Source organism: Orycteropus afer, unplaced genomic scaffold (assembly GCF_000298275.1).
Source record: "Orycteropus afer afer isolate SDZICR_OR568_19922 unplaced genomic scaffold, OryAfe1.0 scaffold00044, whole genome shotgun sequence".
In the NCBI taxonomy this organism is placed as follows: domain Eukaryota; kingdom Metazoa; phylum Chordata; class Mammalia; order Tubulidentata; family Orycteropodidae; genus Orycteropus; species Orycteropus afer.
The window spans coordinates 2814332-2836858 of record NW_006921631.1 but is presented as its reverse complement, the minus strand read 5'-3'; the positions used below and the strand labels follow the sequence as shown (position 1 = coordinate 2836858).

The following is a 22527-nucleotide window of genomic DNA, read 5'->3' as shown; positions in this document are numbered from 1 at the left end:
GAACAAAGAAACCACAAACAACACAACAAAAAGCACAATAGAATGACAGCAATAAATTCATACCTGTCATTAATTACACGGAATGTGAATGGACTAAATGCACCAGTCAAGAGAAAGAAAGTGGCAGATTGGATAAGAAAAGAAGACCCATCAATATGCTGCCTACAAGAGACCCATCTTAGACACAAAGATAAAAATAAATTTAAAATCAAGGGATGGGGGAAAAAAAAATCAACCTAATGGTAGTCATAAAAAAGCAGAAGTGGCAATCTTAATTTCTGATAAAATAGGCTTCAAGGTGAAAACCAGCATAAGGGACAAAGAAGGGAACTATGTGATATTAAAAGGGTCAATTGATCAAGAGGACATTACCTCAATAAATATCTGTGCACCCAATTAAAGAGTTCCAGAACACACAACTGAAACATTAACAGAATTGAAAGAAAAGATAGACAATTCTACAATAGTAGTAGGAGACTTTAACACACCACTTTCTATGAAGGACAGAACAACTAGAAAACAACAAAGATACAGAAGATCTCAACAACACAATCAAGTCAACCTCATAGATGTAAACAGAGCACTCCACCCAACAAAGCACAATATACAGTCTTCTCCAGTGCACATGGATCATTCTCCAGAACAGACCATATGTTAGGCCACAAAACAAGCCTCAAAACAATTAAAAACATTGAACTACTACAAAGCATCTTCTTGGATCACAATGCTATACAATTAGATATCAATAATAGGAAGACCAAGGGAAAAAATAAAATATGTGGAAACTGAATAATACACTGCTCACAAACTACTAGGTAACAGAAGAAATAGAGTGTGAAATAAAAAGATTCCTAGAAACAAATGAGAATGAAAATACAACTTACCAAAACCTTTGGGACACAGTGAAAGCAGTACTCAGAGGTCAATTTATAGCAATGAATGCACACATCAAAAAAGAAAGAAGAATTAAAATCAACACCTTAATTCAACTACTCCAACAATTAGAAAAAGAGCAACAAAAGAAACCTACGTATCCAGAAGAAATGAAATAATAAAGATCAGAGCAGAAATAAGTGAAGCAGAAAACAAAAAAATAATAGAGAAAATGAGCAAGATAAGAAGCTGGTTCTTCAAAAAGATTAACAAAATCGATAAACCACTGGCACATTTAACAAAGGAAAAGAAAGAGAAGATGCAAATAACATGAATAATAAATGAAATGGGTGACATCACAACAGAACCAACTGAAATAGAAAAGATAATTACAGGCTCATGGAGATCCCATGTGTGTCAGAGTAGAACTATGCCCCACAGGGTTTTCCTTCTTTCTTTTTTTCTTATCTACCTGACTCTTTTTATTATCATTATTCTTTCATATAGGGTTTTCAATGGCTGATTCTTTTGAAAGTGGATTGCCAGGCTTTTCTTCCAAGACACTTCTGAGTGGATTCAAACCTCCAACCTTTTGGTTAGCAGCTGAGTACGTTAACTGTTTGTATTACCCAGGGACTCCTAAATTTTAGTACATGATTATACTGTATAAAGAAAAGTCAAGCTTTATAATCTTTCTTGTTCCCCTACTCTTCCCTTTCCATTGAAAATATCTTCATAGGCAATTTACCTTAAGGGCTTGGGTCAAATGCAGCATTTGTAAAAACTCCGTATGTTCCTAGGTGGCTAAAAGAACAGAAACACAAAGAGTGCTTAGTCCCCCAATAACACCAGAAACTGTATACCAAGAACATATCCCCAGAAACCATGGATTACTCCCTCCCCCTAGAATTCTGTTTTAAAAAGGAAGGGAGGGAAGTGTCAAAGTAATTTTTGAGATCTCACTTAACAGTGCTAGATAAATTGCATTACATTGCACACCTTCAGTAAGTTATTGTTGATGCTTTATGTACTGACTATCTGGTATTTCCCTGCAAAGAACAGCAGCCTCTCCTCAGTGAGAGGAGATAGTTATGGAATTGCCAGTCTTGATATTTGATACATGCAATAGTTTCAAAAGGATGGTCAGACCACCCCACCCCCCAGGGCCATTTTTTTGTTTACATGATTATCAGGGGTTCTACTGCATTTCGTTGGTAGGGACTGGGGTGCTGGATGTCCTAAAAATCATTCAACATAAATATTATCCTACACTCCACACAATTTTAATATATCTACTCAATATTCATGTAGGGGAAAAATTTCTAAGCCTAGAATTTAGTTGCGTTACATATAAACATTAAGTATTTTTGCATCTTTTAAAATGTAATTGCCACATAAATTGAGGAACAATTATAACAGGTTTTACAACTCTTTACCAGGGTCGTTAAACATTTTGACAATCAGATTATGTTGACATCACCTCTGATGCTGTCTGAGTCACCAATACCATATCCTCCCCTTGTGGCTGTTGCCATCATATGGATTGTATCAGGGCTTTGAACCAGTTCATTGTGGGCTTGACACCCTGCTGAGAATTTGCCTTTCCACCTCAGATATATTGAGTCAGAATCACATTTTAACAAGATCCCCAAGATGATTCTTAGATCTTACATATGCATAAGAATCACTAGGCATCTTGTTAAAATGTCCATTCTGACTCAGTGTATCTGGGGTGGAAATGCAAATTCTCAGCAGGGGTGGAAACAGAATGTACTGGTTCAAAGCTCTGGATTCTGCCCAGAGGTAGAAGCTTCTATTAATCTGCCAATGATATGCTCAAACTTTGTCCTGTAAATCACTTTCCTTTTACATTAAAATTAGATATTTATTGATATTTTTAAAAATATGTAGTCTATTTTTTAAAATATGTAGCCTATATTTTAAAAAATAGGCTATATTACCTGCATATTTTACTTCATGATAATAAAGGGGACATTGAAAAAGTTTTATTATAAAAAGACAGTGTTGTGTAGAATCATTGTGATCTATTACAGTGACTTCAAAAGTCAAATTTGAAAAATTTACCCAGCCACAAAACATTTCCATCTTACCTTTGAGGATTCAAGGGGCTTTTCCCATCATCTTTAGTAGGTGAGAAGGCACAATGGTTGGTATAAAGCGGGGGGGGGGGGGGAAGGCAAAGAAGAAAGATCAGTGATAGAAATTATTGGGGAAAATCAGTACATTGATTTTGAGATGGCTGATTATAAGGGACATATTGGGGACAGTCTTTGCCTAAGGACCAGAGAGGCAGGGCCTGCTTTGGGCTACATTAAACGTTTGACAACATTTAACTCCAGAATCCTCCCACCTTTTTCCTCCCCACTTTCAGTGAAAACTTCTGTCCTTTCTTCCTCTCTTCCTCTCTCTCTCCCCTCTTTCCTTTCTGTCTTTTTTATTATTATTGTTTAGATCCTTGGTTCTTGCAAACCATTTATTTGGCATTTGAAGGCCCTGTATTGCTGCAACCTGTTTCCCACTTCTTCAGCCATCAGCTGAGCAAGATAATCACATAAACAAATCTGTACCAACACAAAAGTGGATTTTTTCCCTCGAGGGTAACATATGTGATCAGGGGTCTCTTGTCTTAATACAAATGTCAGACTCTAATAAGGGAAACTTTAGACATTGTAGGAGGCCTGCTAATTATCCCATGGGACTATAAAAGGGAGAAAGCATCTCATGGACAAATAAATTTAGAAAATACTAGGTTAAACAAAGATTAGTATATTTATTTATTACAGGACATTATTGAACCTTCAATGTAAGAATGAATGTACATTTTGAATTTTCAGAGAGGAGACATAATATGCAACATTTTCCTTTTATTTGATCATAGAATCCTCGAAGTCTGAAACCCAATTAGGACAGGCTCAGGGAAAATGTCCCATCCCTAACAAATTTATTTATTTTTAAAGACACTGGAGAATGGGTGGCTGCTGCTTTCCTCACTAGTCAGAGGGCTCCCTAGAAATATCTCAAAGCTAAAGAAAGAACTCAGAAGGGGGAGCAAGAATACTGTTACTGCTCCATGAGTATGGGGAATGAGAACTAGGTCTTTGGAGCTCTTGGGATTTGGTCAAGCAAGCACACATTTTGCTTGGAGGGACTGGTTCTATCTCTTAGGACAATTTTTTGGTCTATAAGCAGAGTACTGCCCATTGTCTATTGACCGGGTCAAAGTTCCATCACTCACTCACTGCCATCGAGTTGTTTCTGATTCACAGAAACCCCCCTTGGGTTTCTGAGGCAGTATCTCTACGGAAGTAGATTGCCTAGTCTTTCTTCTGAGGAGTGGCTGCTGGGTTTGAACCTCCAGCCTACTGATTAACAGTCAAATGTTTTAGTCACTACACCACCAAAATTCCCTGGGTGGTGCAAATTGTTAAGCTCTTGACTATTAACTAAAAGGTTAGTGGTTCAAGCCTACCCAGAGATGCCTCAAAAGAAAGTCCTGGTGATCTGCTATCAAAAGGTCATGGCCTTGTAAACCTTATGGAGCAGTTCTACTCTGCACAGATGAGGTTACCATGAGTCAAATTACTTGACCACAACTAACAACAACAGTATTGTGCTAGTCACCTACTCACAGAAGAGTATAAGATGCACTCATTGCCACTGAGTTGATTCTGACTCATAGTGACCCTCTAGGACGGAGTAGAACTGCCCCATAGGGTTTCCAAGGCTGCAAATCTTTACAGAAGATGACTGCCTCATCTTCCTCCCAATGGAGCAGCCGGTGGGTTTGAACTGCCATCCTTTTGGTTAGTAGCTGAATGCCTTCACAACTGTGCCACCAGAACTCTTTGGAGACTATAAGAAGGCACTTTGGAAAAATAGCTTCAGTGCAGTCATTTTTGTGTGTTTGGAGAAAGATAAGTGAACAAGCAGTTCTTCCCCCTGGCAGTTAAGAAAAGGCACTTCATTCTCAATCCAATGAGAACTCTGTTAGGTGTTTTAACATAGCCGCTTCTGATTAACTGGATTTGAGCAACCCTGACCCTTCTGATCCCCTAATTAATTTCCATGAGGAGGCTTAAGGAAGAAGGTCCCCATTAGCTTATAAACTTATAGGCAGGTGAAATGTCTAGAGCAGATAAAGAAAGATGTTTTAAACTTTAAGGGATGGGTTGTTCCCTTCTTTTATCTTAGGCCAAATTCTTTATCTTATGATCAGTCTGACAGATACATCCTTTATGGAGAATCTTCATTTATTTTGTCACTTCCTTGTTTAAATCCTTCATCATCTCCACAGTTTTCAGGAATATGTAGATTCGTTAGCCTGTCACACCAGGTCATTAATAAAACAGCAGTTCCTTACACTTTGTGCTTCATCTTTAGTCTACTCCACAAGCCCCTTTGATTCAGATGCACCAAACTGCTGAATGTACCACTGTCCCAGCTATTTAACTTTCATATTTTTCACAAGCCATTTTTCTCTACTGGAACTCTAATTCCGCTCCCCACCCCCACCCAGACTGCTGAAGTCCTCTCATTCTTCAAAGCTAAGCTCAAAAAAACCTTTTCTGGAAAGAGGTTCTGGATAAGTAATGTATTATTGAGGAAGAAGAACAAAGTATGAGGCCATGCACTACATGATCTCAGAACCTACTGTACAGCCACAGTAGTCAAAACAGCCTGGTATTGGTACACTGACAGACACATAGACCAATGGAATAGAACTGAGAACCTAGAAATAGATCCATCGACCGATGAACAGTTGACCTTTGACAAAGGGCCAACATTGACTAAATAGGAAAGAGACAGTCTCTTTTAAAAATGTTGCTGGCTAAATTGAGAGTCTTTCTGCAGAAAAATTTAACAGGGCTCATACCTCACACCATACATAAAAATGAACCAAAAATGGATCAAAGACCTAAATAATTAAATAAACCTGAAATTAAATAACCTAAATAAACCTATAACCAAAAAGATTATAGAAGAAAAAATAGGGACAACGTTATGAGCACTGATATACGGCAAAAAAAAGAGTACCGAGCATAATTGAAATGCAAACAGCAGAAGATGAACATGATAAATGGGACCCTCCTAAAAATTAAATACTATGTTCATCAAAAGAGTTCTCCAAAAGAGTAAAAAGAGAACCTGAAGACTGAGAAAAAAAAATTGGCTACAACATATCTGACAATGGTTTAATCTCTAAAATCTATAGAAAACAACACTTCAACAGCAAAAAGACAAACAATCCAGTTAAAAAATGGGCAAAGGATATGAACAGACACTTCACCAAAGAAGACATTTAGGCAGCCAACAAACACATGAAGAAATATTTGTGATCTTTAGCCGCTAATACATATATATATATGATAAAATAACTACTGCCATTGAGTTGATTCTGACTCACAGAGAACCTCATTAGGGTTCCAAGGCTGTATATCTTTATGGAAGTAGACAACCTCATCTTCTACCCATGGAGCAGTTGATGGGCTCGAACTACTGATCTTTTGGCTACCAGTCAAATGCCTTACCCACTATACCACCAGAGCTCCTACATTAGCCATTAGACAGATGCAAATCAAAACTATAATGAGATGCCATCTCACCCCAACAATAATGGCACTAATTAAAAAAAACAAAACAAAACAAAACAGAAAATAATAAATGCTGTAGAGGCTGTGGGGAAATTGGAACTCTCTCTATCTCTTTCTTTGGTATTCTTTTCTTATTTATTTATTTATTGACTTTTAAATTGTGATTTGGGTGAAAGTTTATAGAGTAAATTCATTATCCGTTCAACAGTTCATACACATTTTGTTTCATGACATTGACTACAACCCATAACCTAACAGCTCTCTTCCCACTTTCTTCCTGTGGTTACCTTTTCCCTGTGTCCTTCTTTCCTCTGCATTTTTGCCCTCTGAAAGCTATCTCCTGTGCAAATGCTGTCTTTCTGAATAAGGAGAATAGAACTCTTATACACTGTTGGTGGGAATGTAAAATGGTACAACCACTATGGAAAATGGTATGGAACTTCCAGAAAAAACTAGATATACCATAGGACCCAGCAATCCCACTCATAAGTACATACCCTAAAAGACTAAGAGCTGTGACATGGATATACTATGCACACTCATACTCATTGCAGCATTATTCATAATAGCAAAATGATGGAAACAACGGAAGTGCCTATCAATGGATGAATGGATAAACAAACTGTGCATACACACAATGGAATACTATGCAACAACAAAAAATAAGCACAAATCCATGAAACATCTTAACAACATGTATGAATTTGGAGGACATTATGCTGAGTATCCTATGGAGCACAGATCTACTCTGACACACATGGAGTTGCCATTAGTTGGAATCAACTCCATGGCAACTGGTTTGGTTTTTGGTTTATTCTGTGTTCCATGTATATCAAGTTTATATTTTTTGGCCTACCACATTTGCCACAGTTAAGTATTTTTAGCGTTAATTTAACTTGTCTGTCTCCCCTACTAGGTTCTATAGTCCTTGATTTCAGGAACCATAATTTTGGGTCTCCTGTTCCTAACAAAGCAATAAATGAGTTGCATGAAGGAAGGAGTAAGAGAGGGAAACAATACCTTCTCCAGTTAGTTTTTGTGATAACCTAAGGCCACATAGACCAGAGGCTCCCAAATACCAGTCTTAGACCCAGTCTCATGGAAATTTTGGGGGAGGAAAATTCAGACCTCTAAGCATAGTGTCTAAGGCACTTGACTGCTAACCAGAAGGCTGGTGGTTCAAACCCACCAGCCATGCCTCGGAAGAAAGATTGGACAATCTACTTCCATAGTGATACTGCCTCAGAAACCCAGGAGGAGTCGCTATGAGTCAGGTCCAACTCGACAGCACACAACAAGAACAACAAGTCCATTTCCAGAAGTCCCTGTACAAAGATATGAATTTTTATAAAGTTCCCCAGGTGATTCTGATGGGCATCCAGTTCTCAAAACTACTTGTCTTAGCCTGGTTTTCTTTTAATGCAAATGTTTTCATACATAAACTACTGAAGTTAAGGTTAAAACCACCCACCTCAAGTCACATAAAAGATAAAATACAGAGAAGACTCTTTTCTTATTTACCTTTTTGTTTGAAACGTTTTCTTAGCAAAGCCAGGAGTGTCCCACCTATCAAGAGAGCAGTTACAGAAACCACGGCTCCACCGAAATAAGTCAGGGCTTCCTGGGCAGTCAATGGCCCTGCTGCAAAACAAACATAGACCCATGAAACATGAAAAGTGTATTGTACAGAAGAGCAGACACTCTCCTAGAAGGGTCCAAAGAACTCTAAGACGTGAACTCAAATAAGGTCATTAATGCAACCAAGCACCAGAGAATGAATATCTGGAGGTGATAAAATCACTGCAACAGAAGAGAAGTAGGACCCAGTTTTGTCCCTAAGGCTTAAGTATCAAATGTAATTTCCAAAGGCGTCAGGGTAGAGACTTCATAAAAATAATTAAATGATAGAATAAATGGAAGTGTGAGCAAATAAACTCAACCACGAGTCATTTTTTTGGCATTTGAATATAAAGTTAAGCAACAAAAAGAAGTCATAAGCTACTAGTGGGAAAATGAGAGAGGTAAAAAGGGGATGAAATAAACCTTACAAAAGGATACAGTTTAATTAAGGAAAATCTCTGGTATTTGCAGAGATATATGGTAATTAAAGGTCTTCTATGATAATAAATTAGGACTATGCATGAGGTTGTCTCTTCACTTTAAGACATTCTGAAACTCCAATATGTATTAAAAATGCATTATTAAGGAAATGAGCAGTGATTGTCTACACAGAGTCACTGAATTTAATTCCCACCTCTTTGTATAAGGTAAAGAGATTCAGCTTGACTCATTGTGAAATGAATATTAAGTGCAGGGGAAACCCAGTGATGGAAAGTGAGACTGCTGTCAGAGACACAGAGAAGAAACACTGATTTGTTATGTCCAATATCAAGGTGACTTTCTACCAATATGAAAAATATACCTTGACAGGTTGGCACTGTAGTAGACCAGTGACCATTCTCTTGGCATGCTGTTCTTGCTGGGCCATTAAGTAATTGACCCTCTGGACAATGGAAGGTACAGGTTGATCCATAGCTGAAATTTTCCCAGGGGTTGGAGCAGTTCATCACTATTGGCTTAATAATGTGCAGCTCAGAGCATTTGACAGCTGCAGAAAAAAAGGACGCAGGAAAAACAGACATATAAAATGAAAGTACAAAGAGTATGGTTTCATTTATAACCTGGTTATTAGCACTAGTGGATGAAGCAGAATGTAAATGGTCAGAAAGGAAATGAGTCACTTCTGCCATTCACTGTATGGTGGAAGCTAACATCACACATGCTAAAATATCCACTCAAAGAATGATATTCCAAAGAACAAGGACAGGCACAGAGTTGTTGTAAGGTGCCACTGAGTTGGCTCTGACTCATAGTGACCCTATGTACAACAGAACGAAACACTGCCTGTCCTGTGCCAGCTTGACAATCCTTGCTATACCTGAGCCCATCACCGCAGCCACTGTGTCAATCCATCTTGTTGAGAGCCTTCCTCTCTTTTGTTGACCCTCCACTTTACCAAGCATGATATCCTTCTCCAGAGAATGGTCTCTTCTGACAACATGACCAAAGTAGGTGAGACAAAGTCTGGCCATCCTGGCTTCCAAGGAACATTCTGGCTGCACCTCGTCCAGGGCAGATTTTTTTTCATTCTTCTGGCAGCTCATGGTACTTTCAGTATTCTTTACCAGAAACACAACTCAAAAGTATCAACTCTTCTTTGGTCTTCCTTATTCATTATCCAGCTTTCACATGCATATGAGGCTTGAAAACACCATGGCTTGGGATAAGTGCACATTAGTCTTCAAAGAAACATCTTTGCTCTTCAGCACTTTAAAGTGGTCTTTTGTAGCAGATTTTCCCAGTGCATCTGTGGTCTGATGTCTTGACTGCTGCTTCCATTGGTGTTGATTTTGAAACCAACTAATATGAAATCTTTGACAACTTTAATATTTTCTCCATTTATCATGATGAGCCTCGTTGGTCCAGTTGTGAGGATTTTAATTTTCTTTTTGTTGAAGTGTAATCCATACTGCAGACTGTAGTTTTTAATCTTCATCAGTAAGTGTTTCAAGTCATCCTCACCTTCAGCAAGAGAAGTTGTGTTGTCTGCACATCACAGGTTGTTAATGAGTCTTGCTTCAATCTGATGCCATATTCTTCTTCATTTAGTCCAGCTTCTCAGATTATTTGCTCAACATACAGATTGAATAAATATGGTGAAATGATACAACACTGATACACTCCTTTCCTGATTTTAAACCATGCAATATCCCCTTCTTCAGTTCAAATGACAGCCAGCCTCCTGCTCTATGTACAGGTTCTTCATGAGCACAATTAAGTGTTCTGGAATTTCCATTCTTCTCAATGTTTATCCATAATTTGTAATGATCCATACAGTACACATAGTAGCATCCAGTAAGTACCTGCTGATGGGTTGCTCAATTTTGTTTCCAAAAAATTTTATTTACAAAATTTTGCTTCTTGAAAATACTGCTTTACATGTTAATATTGTTATCAATGCCAAGTAGCAACTATCTGATACATATTCATGTGCTTATTCAAGTGCTTAAGTGTTCTATTGGCTGGACTCTTAGAAGTTTGAAAAGAAGTAGAAGCCATCATTTCTTTTAAACTATTTTTTAGAAACTTTAAATCATTTTTCCCATTGTATGAGTACTAATGCTCAGGAAATAAGCATTATTGAGTAATGACATTTGCAAAGCACATGAATCTTTTGTCGGGATATAAAAATGAATAAAACAGAGGTCTCAATGCTTCATGTATAGGATGATAGCTCTTCAGGAGGTATCATAAATGGTTTATCTTTTTATTTAGGTTTCACTGACTATATATATATATATATATATATATATATATATATATATATATATGTATGTATATATAAACAACATGGGATATATACACTGTCACCTAATTAATAGAACTGCAACTTGCATTTCACAATTCATATGGCTGTTTCAAAATTTAGCAGGTTACATTTCAAAATGTAGCAGACTCATTGTTCTAACACATTTTGGACATTTTAAAAGGTTTTCTCCTTTGTGCTTTTGGATACCAGGGCATTATTAGCTTGTGACATAAGAAAGGTGAGAGGCAATGTGTCTGCTGCACAAGGCTTCTGACTGGGGTTCTTAGGGACAGTGGATTGGTGTGGATTTCAAGAAGGAGCTGACAGTTTGAGTTGTTGGGCTGTGGTGGGATTTCAATAGGCAGACATAATGGTTAGTTTGAGTGTCTGCAGAGAGGCAGCGTTAGAACTGCCTGCTTTGTACATTACCTCTGCACATTGGAACTACTGCTGTCCATTGTCCTGAAGGTCTGCATTGGAGAGCGCTTTCTCCTGTGAGTGTGAACCCAGCATCACATCCAAAGTAGCAAGTGGTATTCAAACCAAAGGTTCCCAGCTCATGATTGCAAGACATTGTTCCCTGCCCAGGAGGGATGAGGGCTGGGCATTGCATCTCTGAAGGAGGAGCTGATGCCATACCTGTTGTGAGAAAATGTGTTGATTTAGGGAATCCACAATTAAAATCAACAATATAGAGTTAAGGCTTCCATTCTTTTCATAATGAGGAGTCTTTAGCAATATATCCTTGAGGAAGAGATTTCTCCTAAAGGAAAAAATATTAATTTCATGTATGTAAAATAAAACAAGATGAAGAAAATTATTTAAAAGACTGCTTAGATGATTCTCCTGATCAGAAGAAGAAACTGAGGTATCAATGTTATTGATATTTTTAAAAAGCAGAAGAATCGGTGCAGGAATACAAGAAATCCAATAGAAAAACAAGTATGCTTGAGCAGATTGCCTGTTCATCTTATTGGGTGGTGGGCTTGTCCTGTGGCCGAAACCTAGCAAGACACGTGAGATGTGAATGATGCCACTGGCTCTATCACTAACTTGCCCTGTGGAAGGAAGACATTGGCAGACCTCTTTGCTCCACAAGTCCTCAATTTAAAAAACTGGGCCAGTGACTTCACCCCTTATATTATTTACTGGAAATGAAGTAATGGAGACCATTAACTGGACTCAAAACAGCTTTTTGAGAGAAAGAGGTCAAAATATGAAACACAATTTTTGCTTAAGAAACAGTATGTCTTTTACTTACAAACATAAACATTCTGTCACTCCTTGTAACTGCTTTTAATCTATAGCCTGTGTTCCTTAGACCCAATAGATGACCCATTTCATAACTGGAAGTAGTGTTTTCCCAATAATAATAAAAATAATAATATAATGTGTGCCATTACATAGTAAGAGTTATGTAAGTGTTTGTTCTTATTGTAGAAGAATTTCTACTGTCCATTTTCTAGAAGTTGTGCATTCAACATTCACAGACCCTTTCAGCTTAAAGTCCTTGCTACAGGAGAAATGGCAGGTGGAGCGAACATTGAATTCCCTATGGGTGTCAAAACAATCTATGCTGCCCCATTCTGGGGGAAACAACTCTGGACGCCTGATAGCTGAAGGATTAAATCAAGAGTGTCATAATCTTCAAGTTAATTCAGAAGTCCTATTCATAATTCACTCATTTATTCAACAAATATTTATTGAGCACCTACTCCATGCCTGGTCTTTTGCTAAGCAACAGGCATGCCACAACAAATAAGACAAGCCATTTGCTGCAGAGGGGCATGATAGTAGGCTTGCAGAGAATAGTGAGGTAGAAGTCACAGACATAAGAAAGTCAAAGATTTAAGCAGTCAACTCAAGAATTTGCATTTCTGTTCTCTTTTCTCCATGCTTTCTACTTCAGAGACTTCATAACCTCCCACTACTAGTGTATCTCAGTGTGTGTAGTTCATGGTTTCATTTCTGCCCCTCCTGCTGAGACCACCTCCTCTTGGATATCTGGCCATCTCTTCAAATTCAACAGGTCTATAACTTCAATCATCATCTGTCCCAAATTCTTTTCTCCACTCAAATCCTAGGCTGTGTTTTTAGACCACAATTACCCAGCATGGGAATGTTCAAAATGCTCTGTCTAGCTAGATTAACAACAACAACAACAAAAAAAAACTCACTACAGTCGAGGGGAATCCAATACACAGAGACCCCTCCTTGGGTTTCCAAGGCAGTATCTCTACAGAAGTAGATTGCCCAATCTTCCTTCCGAGGAGTGGCTATTGGATTTGAACCTCCAGTCTTCTGGTTAGCAGTCAAATGCTTTAGGCACTATGCCAGCTAGATTAGTCCCTGGGAATTCTCTGAACTGCCTTCTTGTGTTCTTGTGTTCTTGTGTTCTTGTGTCTTGTTCTCGGCCCACACTACCCTGAATTTCTTTCCATTTCCACTCACTAGAGTCCCACCTACCCTCCAGGATCCAACTCAACACAGAGTCTCTGAAGCCTCTGCTAATCATACAGCCTGAAGTCGTCTTCTTCTCTGAACCCTTCAACTTTTTGTTGAACCCATATCAACAAAAATATGATGCTGTGATATCACACATCATGTGATATCATACATCAAGATATTCCATGTGATATGACAGCTGTCATATCACATGACATATCTTCCCTTTTTATGGAGAGCTTCTAAAGCCCACAAACCATAAATCTTTGCATCTCCCATAATTCACTCTACAGTATCTCATGGGATGGTGATAAATAACAACTTGCCAAGTATATGAATGATTTTTTTAAAAAATTTAACCATAACTTGCTCCAGAAGTTCTTTTTATAAATTTTTGCAGTTCCATATTTTTCTAGAATTATGTCTGTACTTTATCCCCATTAGATTCTATGACATGAAGCTATTATTTATTAACAAATATTGGGTTATTGACAAATTGAGTGGCAATTTTATCTTCAAATCCAAAGCTATTCTGAAAGCAATAACTTCAATAACTTGGTCAGGTAAAGTTCACTTTGCTCAGACAGATAGATAGATAGATATAACATAGTCCACAAAGATATTATTCTACATCCTACTTTGGTGAGTAGTGCATGAGTTCTTAAAAGCTTGCAAGTGGCCATGTAAGGTACAACTAGTCTCCTAATCCAGAGCAAAGAAGAGTGAAGAAAATCAAAGAGACATGGAAACAATTAGTCTAAGGGACCAGTGGACCACATGAATCTCAATCTCTAGACCCTGGAGACTAGAAGAACTAGATGGTGCCTGGCTATTGCTTTAAAAGGGATCACAATATGAAGTGTTTGATAGACTGGGAGAAAAATGTGGAACAAAACTCAAAATCATATATAAAAAATGCCTAGCTTCTGGTCTGATAGAGACTGGTGGAATCCCTGAGACTATGGCCCTTAATCACCTGGAAATGAACTCACTCCTATGGTTTAATTTTCAGCTAAACAATAGACAAGACTTGAGGTGAACAATAACACCAGGTAGGTATACATTCCTTAGAATAATCAACCATAAGAGATCAAAAGGGCAGCATTTGCCTAGGGATAAAGCTCAGAGGCAAGAATGGATAGGACAGAATGACAGAAGGAAATGGTAACAACAAAGAGGAGGTGGGCAGAGTGCTGTTATATTATAAGGATTGCAATCAATGTCACAAAACAAAATATGTATGAACTGTTGAATGGAAAACAAATTTGCTCCGTATACCTTCATACAATTCACAATAAAAAAGTCATATATAAAAATAACTTTTGGGGAAGAAGATATATAATAACTGAAACTATTCTAACTGTTCTAAACTCAAGCTTCATACTAAAGACTAGGAAACCCCATGGAGTCACAGCATGTTGAAGGAGTGGAGAAAACAACAGAGATGTACATGATTTGGGCCACAGCTTGGAGGACACCATTTTGTCATATTTTATCACTTGGGTGAGCAAGTACTGGGCAGAAGGGTAGAACTGGGGTTGAGACTTGGAACCAGAACTGGGTGAGGCTAGAAGTTAGGAGATGGGTCCACCTTTCAAACATGATCTACAGAAAGTCAATGACAGACAATATTAAGGGACTTGGAGAATAGTATTCTGAGTCAGGATAGTGGACCACCAACCAGTGGAGGTAGGGGGACTCACCACAGTGACTGGATAAAAGCAAGCTGGCATGAAGATAGCACCATGATAGTCAGTAGAAGGCCCTTAGTCACTGCTTTGGTTCAAGGAAAGGACTTCAGGTCTTAGAGGGCAAAGGCAAGAAAGAAACCATGTCACAGAAAGTCCAGGCAACTGGCATTCCAAGTGAAAAGGAACTGTCTGTGAAACCACCACAGAAATAAAACCTGGAATTGCACTCTGAAGAGGATGGTTTAGAGTTCCACCTGCTACACTGCCCTTGCTGACTTGGTAGCCCCTGAATGTTTTTGATGTACATGAGGACTCTGCAAAGCACAATATGAAAATCAGTGGCCTAAAGGTAGTACTGAATGGTTTAAGATTCGTAGACTCATAGAACAAAAAGAGAAATTAGGTATATTTGCCTATATTTAGAACATCAATTTGGAGGATAAGGTAGAAACACAGTTCTAGAGCTGAAGATCAGGGTCAGACAAGGCTGCTCATTGTGAGGCCCTGTTCAAAGTTGGACTGGAGGGGGCTGGGCCTGCAAGATGAGAGGAATATTCTTCTAATTGTGGAGAAAAGAGGGCTAGGAAGGAGTGAGTGAGACCAGGCGCTTGACAGATTACAGATTTAACACTCATGTTCATTGTATATATGGTTTAAAACATTAGTGAGATTTTTTAAAAAGGGGATTCTTGATTCTTTACCCTTAAAATGGAATGTGTAAAAACAGAGATCATGATAAAAGTTTATGGAATAAATGAATGACTGTGTAAGAAATAAATGAACTGAAACACAGGCCCTAATTCTATCATCCACTGCTCAGATGGCTTCCAGTGTACCTTTTGACAGTTGTTAGGTGCCGTCAAGTCAGCTCCGACTGATAGTAACCCTGTGTACAACAGAACAAAACACTGCCCTGTCCTGCGCCATCCTCACAATCCTTGCTATGTTTGAGCCCATCATCACAGCCACTATATCATTCCATTTCATTGAGGGTCTTTACCTTTTTTGCTGACCCTCTGCTTTACTAAGCATGACATCCTTCTCCAGGGAATAATCCCTTCTGACAACATGATTAAAGAAGGTGAGACAAAGTTTGGCCATTCTTCCTTTCAAGGAGCATTCTGGCTGCACTTTTACCAGGACAGATTTATTCATTCTCCTGGCAGTCCATGATTATCTATCTATCTATCAGTCGGGTTTGACTCCACGGCACATAACAACAACAACAACAACAATCTATCTATCTATCATCTATCTATTTATTTTTGACAGTAGATGGTAGCATTTGTGCTCTTTAATCTACATTATTCTTGGCAGAGGGAGAATCTTACCCCTCTCCTTTTGGAATTAAGAAAACTGAAGGCCACATGTGTGAAGTGGAGAAACTGAGAAGAACAGGGCAGATCTTTGAATATGAATTCAGTTCTTTATTCCACAGGAAGTGATAGCTGTTTTTCATTAGCATTAGTAGAGTTCTATGAATATGTTCCCTCATCTGATAACCAGATACTGCCATTTCTCAAGTACATTTCAGAGATAGTGGAAGAGTAGATTTACAAGTGACTGAGCCACTTCATGGGAGAAAGATATAACAGTCTGCTTCTGTAAGGCTTTATAGCCTTGGAAACTCCACAGGGGAAGCTCTACTCTGTCCTGTAGGGTTGCTGAGTCAAATCCACTGAGTTGGGTTTGGTTTTTGAGCTGAGATTTAGAAGCACTGCCACAAGGTGGCAGTGTAGCATAGTGGTTGAAAAGAAAACAGCCTTGTAGTCAGACTTATGGAGCCCTGGTGGTGCAGTGGTTAAGGCTCTCTTGCTAACTGAAAACTCAGCTATCTGATCCTCCAGCAGCTCTATGGGAAAAAGATGTGGCAGTCTCCTGTAAAGATTTACAGCCTTGGAAATCCTATGGGACAGTGCTACTCTGTCCTTGTACTATGAGTAGGAATCAATTTGACAGCAGTGGGTATAGTCAGACTTAAGGAGCTCTGTTGGTGCGGTGGTTGAATGGCTGCTAACCAAAAGGTTGGTGGTCCAAATCCACCAGCTACTCTGTGGGAGAAAGATGTGGAAGTCTACTCCCATAAAGATTATAGCCTTGGAATCCCTATGGGGCAGTTCTGCTCTGTCCTACAGGGTTACTATGAGTCAGAATTGACATGATGGCAATGGGTTTGGCTTTTAGTTTTTATAGTCAGACTTCCGTTTTTCAAAGGTGGCTGGGTAGATTGAACTGTCAACCTTTTGGTTAACAGCCAATCGTGTTTACTTTTTGCACCACCCAGGGAACTGACCCATCAAAGCATTGAATCAGCCCATCAAAGTGCCCATCAAATCAGCAATTGCAAACCCTATGTAGCGCAGTTCTACTGTGACAAACATGGGGTCACCATGAATCAAAGTCTACTCAAAGATGGTGGTGGATAGATTGGGCTTGGAATCATGGCTCCACTACTTCCTAGCTGTGACCTTTGCTACCTACTTATCCTCTCATCTTTAAAATCCAGAACCAAAACCAAACCCAAACTCACTGCCATGGAGTCGGGTCTGACTCATAATGACACCCAGAGTAGATTGCTTCATCTTCCTCCCACGGAGCACCTGATGGGTTTGAACTGCCAAATACCTTACCCACTACACCACCAGAGCTCCTTTTAACACCCTATAAGATGATTATTATTATCCCTATTTTGAAGATGAAGGAACTCTGATGGCATAGTGGATATAGCATTTGGCTGCTAACTAGAAGGCCAGTGGTTCAAACACACCACCTGCTCTGCAGAAGGAAGATAGGGCCATCTACTTCCTTAAAGATTTACATCCTTGGAAACCCAATGGGGGTTGCTGTGAATTGGAATTGACTCAATGGTTGTGGTTTTGGTTTTGGGGTTTTATAGGTTGTTATGAGGATTGAATGTGATAATGCATATGAAATATTATTATACACCTTTAAATCAGTTCCTATTTTTAGCAACCTGATAGGATAAAGTAGAACCACCCATAATGTTTCCTGGGCTACAATCTTTACAAGACTAGATTGCCAGGTCTTTTTTCCTGTGGAGCGGCTGGTGGGTTTGAACTACAGACTTTATGGTTAGCAGCCAAGCACTTAACCATTGCCTCACCATGGCTCCTTGCTTATGAAAGAATTGGTATTTATTAAGCAAGCAATATATATTAGCTATTATTATTGGCTTCATTATCACTAACTCTGACTACAGAGTTACTAAATTGGAACAACTGTGCTTTTTGAAGCTAAAGATGAGTTATTAATTAATTAGTTCAAAAAACTTCTATTTTAGATTATACTATATCCTAGAATGGGAGCTCTGGGATTCAAAATGGAGTCTCATCAGTAATCACCACGCTAATTCCCTCGACCATCTTAGTGCTTGAAAAACTAGGTACAGCAGTTTGAATTAGGGATTCTGGTGCTCTGAGTCAGAGTGCACCAAACTCAGAGGAGTAGAATTAGAAAGGAGAAAGGTATAGGGGAAAAAATAACAAGATCAGAAGATCATTCCTGCGGAGTGCCGACAAGTAGCTGAGAAAGGCCACTGGGGACTTCCCTGGGGGAGCGCTGACCAGCAGGCGAGAACAGCCATCTGAGATCTCCCTGGGTTAAGGCAGAAGACACACCACACCAGCATACCAGCGACCACACCAACATACCAAGCTATCACCCCCAAGGATCTACCTTCAACACCTGATTTTATCGGTAACTTGGGTTGGCTAGGTGCAAAGGGGCACATCCAGTGCCACTGAAACCCGAGCAGAGAGTCCACTGATGCTGCAGGAGGGCAGGCCTGGGGAGGTGCCCCCCTGCAGTGGGTCACCAGGTGGGCTTGGGTCAGTTTAGTGGCACCGAGAAGCCTGCACTTGACTTTATCAGTAATATCAGGACTACAGATTACTAGCAGGCACTCTCCTGACTCTAGCACCCCTGAAACTGAGTGGATCTTTGGCATCTTGGGTGGGCGGACCCATAGAGGAACTCCTGAGACAGATCGCAGTCTGGGCCATTTGGGCTGGTGCTGTGGGTAGGCGGGGCCAGAGAGAGAAACCTCCATGGTGGATCGTGGAGCAGGGAAGTTGTCTTGGGTCGGCTTTTTGGCACCAAGGGGCCTCAGGAGCAGGGGTTTTGCATGAGTCTGAGCCTGGTGGAAAGTGGTGACCCCCTAACAATTGGAGTCTTTGCTGAAATTGAGCTTCAGGCCTGTGACTAATAGTACGACATCATGAGTAAAAGCCCACTCAAAGCCCTAGAAACCGTCCCTAGCAATAGCGAGCTTCCCTTCTTCTGCTCCCACCTTCTCTGCCAATAACTTCACACATTCAATAGAAGAAACCACATTCAGCCAATATAAAACCCCCTGGTTCAAACTCTAAATCCTCTTTAAGACAAACAGAAACCTATATCCACATTCCACACAGTGATTCCACCATCACAAAGAAAACTGCAAAGCAACCCAGCATACCTGAATTAATAACTAAAAAAATAAAATACACCAGCTTCGCCTTTTCAAAATATTAAACCATAAAACCAAGACAAAACAAATCAATACATAACCAACAGTTAAAGACAACCTCAAAATGTCTAGGAAACAACAGGTAATCTCAAATCAACAAACAAACAAACAAACAAACAAAAAAAAACAGGACAAGGCATTAGAAGCAAAACCACAAACAAAGGTCTCAGTAAACATGGAGGAAGAGGAGGTAATAGAATTATCTGAGAAGGAATTCAGAAGATATGTTTATAGAACTTAACAACAGCCCAAAGAAACCCCAAACAGAAACAAGGAGAACACAGACAGTTCCCTGGAAGAACTCATGAAAATCATTCAAGAACAAAATAATAAGAGTAATGCACAATCAGAACTCATACAAAAACAGCAGTTAGAAATCCAGAAGATGAATACCAAAGTGACAGAATTACATAACACAGTGGAAGCACAAAAGAGTAGGTTAGAACTGGGTCAAGAATACATATCCCAACTAGAAGACAAATCCCTGGATACCAGACTGCATGAAGAAAAATCACAACAAATGTTTAAGAGAAATGAAAAGAACCTAAGAATTATATGGGATGACATGAGAAGAAACCACATAAGGCTAATTGGAATTCCAGAACAAGAACAGGTGAAAAAAACCATTGAGAAAATTGTGGAAGACCTGCTAACAGAAAACTTCCCCCGTATCATGAAAGAAGAAAAGATATTTGCCCAAGAAGCTCATAGAACCCCACACAAGATAGATCCCAAGAGAAAAACACCAAGGCATATTATAATCAAACTCTCCAAAACCAAAGGCAAAGAAAAAATTTTGAGAGCTATCTGGGACAGAAGAAATATTACTTATAATAATCAAACAGGCTAAGCTCCGATTACTCAGCAGAAACTGTGCAGGCAAGAAGGCAATGGGATGGCATATATAAAACACTGAAGGAAAAGAACTTCCAACCAAGAATCTTATATCCAGCCAAATTATCCATCAAATATGAGGGCAAAATCAAGGCACTCTCAGACAAACAGAAATTAAGGGATTTTGTAAAAACCAGACCAACCCTACAAGAAATGCTTAAGGAAGTTCTTCAAATAGTGAACCCACAATAGAGATCAACAAAATCAGGTTACATGACATCAACACTAAAATCAAATCAGAAATAGAAACTCAAAATAAGACCATAAAACATTGTACTCTAAAAATCAAGGAAGTCAATCAGCATACAACAACAGCAACCAAACTATCAGAGGGAATAAAACTTCTAGGTACAAATTTCCAAATGTAGAGGAAAATAGGATAATGTCTTCACAGTATGCACCATTCTAAAAATGTAGAGACAAGAATATACTCCAAGGTAACCAAAGAGAAAAGTAACAATCCCCCTAAGCAAATCCAGAAGGAAGGAAAACATGGGGGTTTAATAAGCACAAAACCAACAATAAAGAAGAAGAGAGAAAGCATTAACCAACAAACTCAACTCAGCACAGAAAAGTATATGGACCAAAGAAACACCAACAACACGACAAAAAAAAAAAAAAAAAAACCACAATAGGATGACAGCAATCAATTCATATGTATCACTAATTATACTCAATGTGAATGGACTAAGTTCACCTATCAAGAAAAAGAGAGTGGCAGACTGGATAAGAAAAGAAGACCCATTGATATGTTGCCTACAAGAGACCCACCTTAGACACAAAGATAAAAACAAATTAAGAGTTAAGAGATGGAAAAATATATACCAAGCCAATGGAAACCAAAAAAGAGCAGAAGTGGAAATATTAATTTCTGGCAAAATAGACATTAAGGTGAAAAACATCATAAGAGATAAAGAAGGACATTATATGATGCTGAAAGTGTCAATTGACAAAGAAGACATTACAATAAATATTTATGGACCCAATGTAAGAGCTCCAGAACGTGTGAAGCAAATATTAACTGAATTTAAAGGGATAATAGACAACTTTACAATAGTAGTAGGAGATTTTAACACACCACTTTCAAAGACAGACATGTCAACTGGAAAAAAGCTCAACAAAGATACAGAAGAACGCAACAATACAATCAACCAACTCGACCTCATAGACATATACAGAGCATTTCACCCAACAAAAGCACAATTATTCTTCTCCAGGGCACATGGATCCTTCTCCAGAATAGACCATATGTTAAGACACAAAACAAGCCTCAATAAATTCAAAAGCATTGAAATACTGCAAAGCATCTTCTTGGACCATAATGCTATAAAACTAGAAATTAATAATAGGAAGAGCAAGGAAAAAGCATCAAACATATGGAAGCTGAACAACTCACTACTCAAAAACTATTGGGTAATAGAACAGATAAAAACTGAAATTAAAAAAGTTCCTAGAAACAAATGAGAATGAAGATACAGCATACCAAAACCTATGGGACACAATGAAAGCAGTACTCAGAGGACAGTTTATAGCAATAAATGCATACATCAGAAAAGAGGAAAGAAACAAAATCAACATTCTAACTCATCAACTCCAACAACTAGAAATAGTACAACAAAAGAATCCTACAGTATCTAGAAGCAAGGATATAATAAAGATCAGAGCAGAAATAAATGAAACAGAAAACAAAAAAACCATAGAGAAAATCAACAAAACAAAAAGCTGGTTCTTCAAAAAGATTAATAAAATTGATAAACCAATGGCACATCTAACAAAAGAAAAGAGAAGATCCAAATGACAAGAATTGTAAATGAAAATGGTGTCATCACAACAGAACCAACTGAAATTAAAAAGGTACTGACAGAATATTATGAAAAACTGTACTCCAATAGATTTGAGAACCTAGAAGAGATGGACAAGTTTCTAGAATCACAAGACCTACCTAAACTATCCCACTCAGAGATAGAAAATTTGAAAAGACCTATAACAAAAGAAGAAATTGAACAGGTCATAAAAAAAAAAACTTCCCGCAAAGAAAAGTCCTGGCCCTAATGGCTTTACTGGAGAATTTTATCAAGTATTCAGAGAAAAGTTTACACCTATGCTATTCATCCT

The 22527-nt window shown here is 38.6% G+C and overlaps 1 protein-coding gene across 1 annotated transcript in view; it reads right to left on the bottom strand.

The window, feature by feature from the left end:
• Positions 1–1622: 1622 nt before the first annotated feature.
• Positions 1623–22527, bottom strand: part of LOC103194393 (selectin P) — a 104677-nt gene continuing 83772 nt past the window's right edge. Inside the window, exons 11-16 of the mRNA XM_007937782.1 lie at positions 12306–12470; positions 11284–11514; positions 8908–9093; positions 8007–8126; positions 2985–3015; positions 1623–1677 (exon numbers count right to left, since the gene is read on the bottom strand). Coding sequence (XP_007935973.1) covers positions 1623–1677; positions 2985–3015; positions 8007–8126; positions 8908–9093; positions 11284–11514; positions 12306–12470 — 788 coding nt within the window. The remainder of the gene's footprint in view (positions 1678–2984; positions 3016–8006; positions 8127–8907; positions 9094–11283; positions 11515–12305; positions 12471–22527) is intronic.